Raw genomic sequence first — 12,422 nt, forward strand, 5'->3', positions numbered from 1 at the left:
CAGATAAGCCCTAAGATATACTGCTTTCTCGAGAACAAGCCCAAATCCCCGTCATTTGCGTTAAAAAAAAGACGGATAAAAAAGGAGACGGAGGTCGGGCCGAGTGAGTAAACCTCCACTACCAACTGTTCTATTGGCCGACGTTGTTGGAAAACAAAAGGCACGTATATCCTACCAAGGGGACATTAAAAACTGTAATATTATGTTTCACCGAGTCATCGCTGAACAACAACATGGATGATATAGAGCTGGTTGGGTTTACTGTGCATCGGTAGGACAGAGCAGTTACGTCTGGTAGGACAGAGCAGTTACGTCTGGTAGGACAGAGCAGTTACGTCTGGTAGGACAGAGCAGTTACGTCTGGTAGGACAGAGCAGTTACGTCTGGTAGGACAGAGCAGTTACGTCTGGTAGGACAGAGCAGTTACGTCTGGTAGGACAGAGCAGTTACGTCTGGTAGGACAGAGCAGTTACGTCTGGTAGGACAGAGCAGTTACGTCCGGTAGGACGACGGGTGGACGGGTGGGAGGTGTCTATTTGTCAATAACAGCTGGTGCGCGATGTCTAATATTAAAGAAGTCTCAAGGTATTGCTCGCCTGAGGTGTGCAACGTGCCAAATTAAAGGGAACATATTCATTAAGATGAACCTGAGACATCAGATTAAAGGGAACATATTCATTAGGCTGAACCTGAGACATCAGATTAAAGGGAACATATTCAATAGGCTGAACCTGAGACATCAGATTAAAGGGAACATATTCATTAGGCTGAACCTGAGACATCAGATTAAAGGGAACATATTCATTAGGCTGAACCTGAGACATATTAAAGGGAACATATTCATTAAGCTGAACCTGAGACATATTAAAGGGAACGTATTCATTAGGCTGAACCTGAGACATCAGATTAAAGGGAACGTATTCATTAGGCTGAACCTGAGACATATTAAAGGGAACGTATTCATTAGGCTGAACCTGGGACATATTAAAGGGAACATATTCATTAGGCTGAACCTGAGACATCAGATTAAAGGGAACGTATTCATTAGGCTGAACCTGGGACATATTAAAGGGAACATATTCATTAGGCTGAACCTGAGACATCAGATTAAAGGGAACGTATTCATTAGGCTGAACCTGAGACATCAGATTAAAGGGAACGTATTCATTAGGCTGAACCTGAGACATCAGATTAAAGGGAACGTATTCATTAGGCTGAACCTGAGACATATTAAAGGGAACGTATTCATTAGGCTGAACCTGGGACATATTAAAGGGAACGTATTCATTAGGCTGAACCTGAGACATATTAAAGGGAACATATGCATTAAGCTGAACCTGAGACATCAGATTAAAGGGAACGTATTCATTAGGCTGAACCTGAGACATCAGATTAAAGGGAACATATTCATTAGGCTGAACCTGAGACATCAGATTAAAGGGAACGTATTCATTAGGCTGAACCTGAGACATCAGATTAAAGGGAACGTATTCATTAGGCTGAACCTGAGACATCAGATTAAAGGGAACGTATTCATTAGGCTGAACCTGAGACATATTAAAGGGAACGTATTCATTAGGCTGAACCTGGGACATATTAAAGGGAACGTATTCATTAGGCTGAACCTGAGACATATTAAAGGGAACATATTCATTAGGCTGAACCTGAGACATCAGATTAAAGGGAACGTATTCATTAGGCTGAACCTGAGACATCAGATTAAAGGGAACGTATTCATTAGGCTGAACCTGAGACATATTAAAGGGAACATATTCATTAGGCTGAACCTGAGACATCAGATTAAAGGGAACGTATTCATTAGACTGAACCTGAGACATCAGATTAAAGGGAACGTATTCATTAGGCTGAACCTGAGACATCAGATTAAAGGGAACGTATTCATTAGGCTGAACCTGAGACATCAGATTAAAGGGAACGTATTCATTAGGCTGAACCTGAGACATCAGATTAAAGGGAACATATTCATTAGGCTGAACCTGAGACATCAGATTAAAGGGAACATATTCATTAGGCTGAACCTGAGACATCAGATTAAAGGGAACATATTCATAAGCTGAACCTGGGACATATTAAAGGGAACGTATTCATTAGGCTGAACCTGAGACATCAGATTAAAGGGAACGTATTCATTAGACTGAACCTGAGACATCAGATTAAAGGGAACGTATTCATTAGGCTGAACCTGAGACATCAGATTAAAGGGAACGTATTCATTAGGCTGAACCTGAGACATATTAAAGGGAACATATTCATTAGGCTGAACCTGAGACATCAGATTAAAGGGAACGTATTCATTAGACTGAACCTGAGACATCAGATTAAAGGGAACGTATTCATTAGGCTGAACCTGAGACATCAGATTAAAGGGAACGTATTCATTAGGCTGAACCTGAGACATCAGATTAAAGGGAACGTATTCATTAGGCTGAACCTGAGACATCAGATTAAAGGGAACATATTCATTAGGCTGAACCTGAGATATCAGATTAAAGGGAACATATTCATTAGGCTGAACCTGAGACATCAGATTAAACGGAACATATTCATTAGGCTGAAACCTAAAAGCGCTATATCAATGTAACACAGTTGGGCCATCCTATTTAGAATGTTGAATATTGTTCTGATTCTAGACATTCAGTTACATAAATAATTAAAATATTACCCTTGTAATGCTGATGGAGCGTTAACATGGCTACCGTCATGTAGATGCACAGCGTTATGGGGAAGAGGAGTCTGAGGCTCGGCTTTATTCACTGTAGTACATTATAATATAATAAGGCTCCATGGTAGCTAATACATTAGAATCAGGCTCCATGGTAGCTAATACATTATAATAAGGCACCATGGTAGCTAATACATTATAATAGAATAAGGCTCCATGGTAGCTAATACATTATAATAGAATAAGTCACCATGGTAGCTAATACATTATAATAGAATAAGGCTCCATGGTAGCTAATACATTATAATAGAATAAGGCTCCATGGTAGCTAATACATTAGAATAAGGCTCCATGGTAGCTAATACATTAGAATAAGGCTCCATGGTAGCTAATACATTAGAATAAGGCTCCATGGTAGCTAATACATTAGAATAAGGCTCCATGGTAGCTAATACATTAGAATAAGGCTCCATGGTAGCTAATACATTATAATAGAATAAGGCTCCATGGTAGCTAATACATTAGAATAGAATAAGGCTCCATGGTAGCTAATACATTAGAATAAGGCTCCATGGTAGCTAATACATTAGAATAAGGCTCCATGGTAGCTAATACATTATAATAGAATAAGGCTCCATGGTAGCTAATACATTAGAATAGAATAAGGCTCCATGGTAGCTAATACATTATAATAGAATAAGGCTCCATGGTAGCTAATACATTAGAATAGAATAAGGCTGCATGGTAGCTAATACATTATAATAGAATAAGGCTCCATGGTAGCTAATACATTAGAATAAGGCTCCATGGTAGCTAATACATTATAATAGAATAAGGCTCCATGGTAGCTAATACATTATAATAGAATAAGGCTCCATGGTAGCTAATACATTAGAATAAGGCTCCATGGTAGCTAATACATTATAATAGAATAAGGCTCCATGGTAGCTAATACATTAGAATAGAATAAGGCTCCATGGTAGCTAATACATTAGAATAGAATAAGGCTCCATGGTAGCTAATACATTAGAATAGAATAAGGCTCCATGGTAGCTAATACATTAGAATAAGGCTCCATGGTAGCTAATACATTATAATAGAATAAGGCTCCATGGTAGCTAATACATTAGAATAGAATAAGGCTCCATGGTAGCTAATACATTATAATAGAATAAGGCTCCATGGTAGCTAATACATTAGAATAGAATAAGGCTCCATGGTAGCTAATACATTATAATATAATACGGCTCCATGGTAGCTAATACATTATAATAGAATAAGGCTCCATGGTAGCTAATACATTATAATAGAATAAGGCTCCATGGTAGCTAATACATTATAATAGAATAAGGCACCATGGTAGCTAATACATTAGAATAAGGCACCATGGTAGCTAATACATTATAATAGAATAAGGCTCCATGGTAGCTAATACATTAGAATAGAATAAGGCTCCATGGTAGCTAATACATTAGAATAAGGCTCCATGGTAGCTAATACATTAGAATAAGGCTCCATGGTAGCTAATACATTAGAATAAGGTGCCATGGTAGCTAATACATTAGAATAGAATAAGGCTCCATGGTAGCTAATACATTATAATATAATAAGGCTCCATGGTAGATAATACATTAGAATAAGGCTCCATGGTAGCTAATACATTAGAATAAGGTGCCATGGTAGCTAATACATTATAATAGAATAAGGCTCCATGGTAGCTAATACATTATAATATAATAAGGCTCCATGGTAGATAATACATTAGAGTAGAATAAGGCTCCAATGTTGAAATATGAGTAGATTAAAATAATATGAATTAATGATATAAAATGACTCAATGATCCAAACCTTTCACAATATAATGGACTATGAATTACTGCAAATAGAGATGGTGGTACACAATAACACAGCCCCTCAATATAATAGAGATAGTGGTACACAATAACACAGCCCCTCAATATAATAGAGATGGTGGAACACAATAACACAGCCCCTCAATATAGTAGAGATAGTGGTACACAATAACACAGCCCCTCAATATAGTAGAGATAGTGGTACACAATAACACAGCCCCTCAATATAGTAGAGATAGTGGTACACAATAACACAGCCCCTCAATATAGTAGAGATAGTGGTACACAATAACACAGCCCCTCAATATAGTAGAGATAGTGGTACACAATAACACAGCCCCTCAATATAGTAGAGATAGTGGTACACAATAACACAGCCCCTCAATATAGTAGAGATAGTGGTACACAATAACACAGCCCCTCAATATAGTAGAGATAGTGGTACACAATAACACAGTTCCTCAATATAATTTAGTTTAGTTTACATATATACCCATTAGGTCTTATACATGTATCCTATACTGACTAGTCTATTTACCCATTAGGTCTAATACATGTATCCTATACTGACTAGTCTATCCATTAGGTCTAATACATGTATCCTATACTGACTAGTCTATTTATCCATTAGGTCTAATACATGTATCCTATACTGACTAGTATATTTATCCATTAGGTCTAATACATGTATCCTATACTGACTAGTCTATTTACCCATTAGGTCTAATACATGCATAACAACCATGAAGTTTAATAGTGTTTTTATTGGCCTATAAATCACAACAGCCACTCTTTATTTGTTATTGAGGGATCTATTCTGGATTAAACCTCATAGGAAGACAGTTTTATCATGTGGTGGTTTCATTCAGGTTCTCAGTTTCACTAAATACTCTGTCTTTGGCAGGAGAGGGACCAGACTCTCACTCTGACAGCAGGAAGAGTCCTTCAGGGGAGCCAGACCCAGAGACGTCCAAACCAGCGAGACCACACCACTGCTCCCACTGTGGAAAGAGTTTTACCCGGTTCTGGAACCTAAAACAGCATGAGACGATGCACACAGGAGAAAAGCCTTTTCAATGCTCCCAGTGTGGAAAGAGTTTTACCTGGTTAAGGGCCCTGAATAGGCATGAAGAACTACATACAGCAGGGAGGAAGACCTACCAATGCTCCCAGTGTGGAAAGAGTTTTACTCAGTTAGGAAGCCTGAAAATACATGAGAGAATCCATACAGGAGAGAAGCCTTACCCCTGCTCCCTATGTGGAAAGAAGTTTACCATGTTAGGCAATCTTAAAAAGCACGAGAAAATACACTCAGGAGAGAAGCCTTACCACTGTTCCCTGTGTGGCAAGAGTTTTACCCAGATAGGGAGCCTGAAAACACATGAGAGAATGCACACAGGAGAGAAGCCTTACTACTGCTCCCAGTGTGGCAAATATTTTTCTCATTTAGAGACCCTGAAAATACATAAGAGAATACATACAGGAGAAAAGCCTCACCACTGCTCACTGTGTGGAAAGAGTTTGACCACTTTAGGCAATCTAAAAGAGCATGAGAGGACACACACGGGAGAAAAGCCTTTTAAGTGTTCCCTCTGTGGAAAGAGTTTTACCCATTTAGCGAGCCTGAAAAGGCATAAAGGAATACACACAGGATAAAAGCCTTACCAATTCTCCCAGTGAGGAAAGAGATTTTCACGATTACAGGACCTTACATCACATGAGAGGACACACCTGACCACTGCTCCCAATGTGGAAAGACTTTTACCTTGTTAGGGATCTTGAAAACATTGAGAGTAAACATAGGAGAAAAGATCTTCCACTGTTCTCAGTGTGGAATAAGATTTTACCCGGTTATGTAACCTGAAAGAGCATGAAAGAACTCATACAAATACACAGGAGGAGAAGACATACCACTGCTCTCATTGTGGAAAGACATTTTCCCAGTCAGAGGACTTGAAAACACATGAGAGAATAGACTCTGTGTTCTGACTTATGTTTTTGACCTGAGAATTTGGGGATTTGTTTAATACCACATTAAATCATACTCAAAAAAAGGTTACAGGAATTCCCACCTGTTTAGCTAATATTTATATTAGCTGTAAACCTTTTTTGAGTATGATTTAATGTGGTATTAAATATATTTATCTATATAGATAGATATATATATATGTTTTTTGTTGTTTTTGTGGTTGCCTGTTTTGCATGTTATTTTGGCATTAATATGTGTCACATCAGTTTGAAAACAATGTAAAAAAAATATGAATTAATAAATAATGCATTAATAAAGCCGCATACAAACTTTTTTGCTTTCTTGAGTAAGGCAGCTCCAAAATGCAGGTGTTTCAGCCTAGCTCAGTACTTTCTGTGGTGGTGGAGCAGCCAGCGGAAAATACGGAGCGAAGGGGTTGGTAATGTTCTCTAATTGCGCCGTGATTGTAAGATGGAGCAGAAGGCAGACGCCCCCAACCGATAGTTTTTTTGTTTGTTTATCGGCGTTGTATGTAACTTATTTTTGTACATAATGTTGCCGCTACCGTCTCTTATGACCGAAAATAACTTCTAGACATCAGGACTTTAGACTAGCAGAATCCTTTTTCTTCTTTCACCACTCTGACGAGGCGGAGGCTCCCTCGGGAACAGGCCCCGACCCCTAGGATCTGCGTAAAGAGGAGGCGGAGAAAGAGAGGCCGGAGGGCGGGCTGCCTTCTGAGGAGTCGGAGGCGATTGAAGAAAAAAAACACTCCCCTCAATTCTGCTCACAAACATGCAATCTTTGGACAATAAAATGGACGAGTTATTGGGAAGATTAAACTACCAACAGGACATTAAAAACTGTAACATCTTATGCTTCACAGAGTTGTGGCGGAACGATGACACTATCAACATACAGCTGGCGGGTTTTAAGCTTTTTCAGCAGGATAGAATAGCGGCCTCTGGTAAGACAAGGGGCGGCGGACTATGTAGATTTGTAAACAACAGCTGGTGCACGATATCTAAGGAAGTCTCGAGCTATTGCTCGCCTGAAGTAGAGTTTCTCATGATAAGCTGTAGACCACACTATCTACCGAGAGAGTTTGTCTATATTCTTTGTAGCTGTTTACATACCACCACAGTCAGAGGCTGGAACTAAGACCTCATTGAATGAGCTGTATTCTGCCATAAGCAAACAAGAAAACGCTCACCCAGAGGCGGTGCTCCTAGTAGCCGGGGACTTTAATGCAGGGAAACTTAAATCAGTTTTACCAAATTTCTGTCAGCGTGTTTAATGTGCAACCAGACGGAAAAAAACTCTGGACCACCTTTACTCCACACACAGAGACGCATACAAAGCTCTCCCTCACCCTCCATTTGGCAAATCTGACCATAGTTCTATCCTCCTGATTCCTGCTTACAAACAAAAATTTAAGAGGGAAGCACCAGTGACTCGGTCTATAAAGAAGTGGTCAGATGAAGCAGGTGCTAAGCTACAGGACTGTTTTGCTAGCACAGACTGGAATATGTTACGGGATTCTTCCCATGGCATTGAGGAGTACACCACATCAGTCACTGGCTTTATCAATACGTGCATTGAGGACGTCATCACCACAGTGACTGTACGTACATACCCCAACCAGAAGCCATGGATTACAGGCAACATCCTCACTGAGCTAAAGGCTAGAGCTGCCGCTTTCAAGGAGCGGGACTCTAACCCGGAAGCTTATAAGAAATCCCGCTATGCCCTCCGACGAACCATCAAACAGGCAAAGCGTCAATACTGGACTAAGGTCGAGTCGTACAACACCGGCTCCAACACTAGTCGGATGTGGCAGGGCTTGCAAACCATTACAGACTACAAAGAGAAGCACAGCCGAGAGCTGTCCAGTGACACGAGCCTACCGGATGAGCTAAACTACTTCTATGCTTGCTTCGAGGCAAATAACACTGAAAAATGCATGAGAGCACCAGCTGTATCGGAAGACTTTTAAGTCACTACATTCCTAAAGAAAATTATGTACTTTTTACTCCATACATTTTCCCTGACACACAAAAATTGGGGGACAGGAAAATGGTCCAATTCACGCACTTATCAAGAGAACACGTGGTCATCCCTACTACCTCTGATCGGGCGGACTCACTAAACACAAATGCATAATTTATATAGCCCCTGGCTATCTGTACATTTGAAAAAAAAGAAAATGGTGCCATCTGCTTTGCGTAATATAAGGAAGTGATATATACTTTCACTTTTGATAGTTAAGTATATTTAGAACCAAATACTTTTAGACTTTTTTAAGTAGTATTTTACTGGGTGACTTTCACTTTTACTTGAGTAACTTTCTATAGTTTTACTCAAGTATCACAATTGGGTACTTTTTCCACTTTTTATCATTTTGAAGTTTCATTCAGGTCTTTCTGTTTAACTAAATACTCTGTTTTTCTTTGGCAGGAGGGAGACCAGATTCTGACAGCGGGAAGAGTCCTTCAGGAGAACCAGACCCAGAGACGGGTCCTTCAAGGGAACCAGACCCAAAGAAGCGTCCATCAGGGGAACCAGAACCAGAGACATCCAAACCAACAGGACTATACCACTGTTCCCTCTGTGGAAAGAGTTTTACTAAGTTACAGAACCTAAGAGTGCATGAGAGGACACACACAGGAGAAAAGCCTTTCCACTGCTCTCAGTGTGGAAAGAGGTTTACCCGTTTAGAGAACCTGAAACAGCACAATAGAATACACAGAGGGGAGAAGCCTTACCATTGTTCCCATTGTGGAAAGAGCTTTAGGTCGTTAGGCACCCTGACAACGCATGAGAGAATACACACGGGAGAGATGCCTTACCACTGTTCCCACTGTGGAGAGGGTTTTAGGTGGTCAGGGAGCCTAAAAACACATGAAAGGACACACACACAAGAAAAGCCCTACCAATGCTCCCTGTGTGGAAAGAGATTTACAGAGTTAGGGTCCCTGAAAATACATAATAGAATACACACAGGAGAGAAGCCTTATTACTGCTCCCAATGTGGAATACATTTTACCTGGTTGGCGAGCCTGAAAACACATGAGAGAATACATACAGGAGAAAGGTCTTACCACTGTTCCCACTGTGGAAAGAGCTTTAGTGGGTTAGTGAACCTGAAACAGCATGAGAGAGTGCACACAGGAGGAGATAAGACCTACCACTGCTCCCAGTGTGGAAAGACATTTACCCGGTTAAGGTACCTGAAAGAGCATGAAACAATATATACAAATACACTCGAGAAGAAGACATACCACTGCTCTAATTGTGGAAAGACATTTTCCCAGTCAGAGGACCTGAAATCACATGAGAGAATAGAGAGGCTGTGTTCTGACTTATGTTTTTGACCTGAGAATTGAAATTAAGGGAGGGAGGTGTGGGAGGCAGGGGAGGGTAGGGTACCCTGTGTCTCTGTCCAATGAGGGGAAGAAGGAAGGAAGGCAGAAGGAGGGTCCGTGGGTGAGGGAGAGGGGAAGAAGGAAATTAAGTGTAACACAGCTCTTTTTTTGTTAGTCACTTTTTGTTAAATCATATAAATAGTACTCTTCCAATTCAGAGCCTGGATTTTGAGAATTTGTGTTTTTGTTTATGCCACATGAACACTTACTTAATTAAAAAGAGGCAAGGAAATGTGAACCCTTTGGGAAATACCTTGATTTATGCATAAATTGGTCATAAAATTTGATCTGATCTTCATGTAGGTCACAACAACAGACAAACACAGACTGTTTAAACTAATAACACACAAACAATTCTATGTTTTCATGTCTAGTTTGAACACACAGTGCAGGGTGGGAAAAAGTATGTGAACCCTTGGATTTAATAACTGGTTGACCCTCCTTTGGTAGCAATAACCTCGACCAAATGTTTTCTGTAGTTGCGGATCAGACCTGCACAACAGTCAGGAGGAATTTTGGACCATTCTTGGGATATCTGGTGTGGTCTGCTCTCTTGAGGTCATGCCACAGCATCTCAATCGGGTTGAGGTCAGGACTCTGACTGGGCCACTCCAGAAGTCGTATTTTCTTCTGTTGAAGCCATTCTGTTGTTAATTTACTTCTGTGTTATGAGTCATTGTCCTGTTGCATCACCCAACTTCTGTTGAGCTTCAATTGGCGGACAGACAACAGCCTAACATTCTCCTGCAACGAACAACGTATCAATGTTATCAGAACAACGTCGTCACATTTCATACATATTGACGACACCAAACAACAAAATGAAAAGAGGATCCAAGGTTAGAATCAAGAAACGCACATTCTATTCATCTATTTAAGGGGACAAGACAGGAACAGGGTTGTGTACCGCTGGTCTATTTTATAATTTCCTTTTGAAAAATATATATAAATAATCAAATTAACATTAAGGGATTATACTTGTATCCAATATATGAATGTGTATAAACAAACATTTTAAACTTTTTTATCAGAGATAATTAAAAAATGTACAAAAGTACAGTGGCAAAAAGTAAGTCACAACAACAGACAAGCACCATGTGCTTAAGATAATAACACACACATTATTGTATTGTTCTTGTCCATATTGAATACATCATTTAAACATTCACAGTGTAGGTTGGAAAAAGTATGTGAACTCCTAGGCTAATGACTTCTCCAAAAGCTAATTGGAGTCAGGAGCCAGCTAACCTGGAGTCCAATCAATGAGATGAGATTGGAGATGTTGGTTAGAGCTGCCTTGCCCTATAGAAAAAACACTCACAAAATTTGAGTTTGCTATTCACAAGAAGCATTGCCTGATGTGAACCATGCCTCGAACAAAAGAGATCTCAAAAGACCTAAGATTGAGTTCTTGACTTGCATAAAGCTGGAAAGGGTAACAAAAGTATCTCAAAATCAAATCAAATTTCAAATCAAATTTGTTGTCCTGCACACTGAATGTGTGCGCTTCAATGGTTTAGTGTTGTGTGTCTGAAGGTCAATCCTTTCTAGCTGCTGCCTGATCAAACTGTCTGTTATCTTAATGTGCTCCATGTTATGTCATATTCTCACCAACATTTACATAGAAGCTCATAGACACAAGTACAATAGTGTAATAATACCAGACTGGAAGGGTTAATAATGATGTCATAATACCAGACTGGAAGGGTTAATAATGATGTCATAATACCAGACTGGAAGAGTTAATAATGATGTCATAATACCAGACTGGAAGGGTTAATAATGATGTCATAATACCAGACTAGAAGGGTTAATAATGATGTCATAATACCAGACTGGAAGGGTTAATAATGATGTCATAATACCAGACTGGATAGGTTAATAATGATGTCATAATACCAGACTGGAAGGGTTAATAATGATGTCATAATACCAGACTGGAAGGGTTAATAATGATGTCATAATACCAGACTGGAAGGGTTAATAATGATGTCATAATACCAGACTGGAAGAGTTAATAATGATGTCATAATGCCAGACTTGAAGGGTTAATAATGATGTCATAATACCAGACTGTCAACTGAAACTAATGACTGATACAACTATATCCTCTTGAAACAGAATAAACTGAACTAAAAAAAAACGGTTGTCAGATACATGTTTATTACAAGAAACACATCTAACTGATCTTGAACATGAAACATTACAAATAAAGTGGATAGGCCTAATGTATTTTTCTTCCTTTAACTCTAGGAGCAGAGGGGGTCGCCAACCTCATCAACAAAGACACACCATTTAAACTAATATGATTATTTATTTTGTTTTACACCCTGAAGGGAACTTCATTTATTTCATGGTACAATCAATTATATACCGTTCTGAATTTACAGTGCATTTGGGAAGTATTCAGACCACTTTACTTTTTCCACATTTTGTTAATTTACAGCCTTATTCTAACATTGATTAAATCGTTTTTTCCCTCATCAATCTAC

At 39.4% G+C, this 12,422-nt stretch overlaps 2 protein-coding genes across 2 annotated transcripts in view; both read left to right on the forward strand.

The window, feature by feature from the left end:
- The window catches only part of LOC129839882 (zinc finger protein ZFP2-like), a 274,220-nt gene that overhangs the window by 102,742 nt on the left and 159,056 nt on the right, over positions 1-12,422 (forward strand). The window lies entirely within an intron of this gene.
- LOC129839915 (zinc finger protein 252-like) lies at positions 5,441-6,617 on the forward strand (the record flags this gene model as incomplete). Its single annotated transcript, XM_055907634.1, is given in 1 exon segment — positions 5,441-6,617. A coding segment is annotated over 1 exon segment (752 nt), but the record flags the coding sequence as incomplete, so codon positions are not given.

This window comes from Salvelinus fontinalis, chromosome 40 (assembly GCF_029448725.1).
Source record: "Salvelinus fontinalis isolate EN_2023a chromosome 40, ASM2944872v1, whole genome shotgun sequence".
Classification (NCBI taxonomy): domain Eukaryota; kingdom Metazoa; phylum Chordata; class Actinopteri; order Salmoniformes; family Salmonidae; genus Salvelinus; species Salvelinus fontinalis.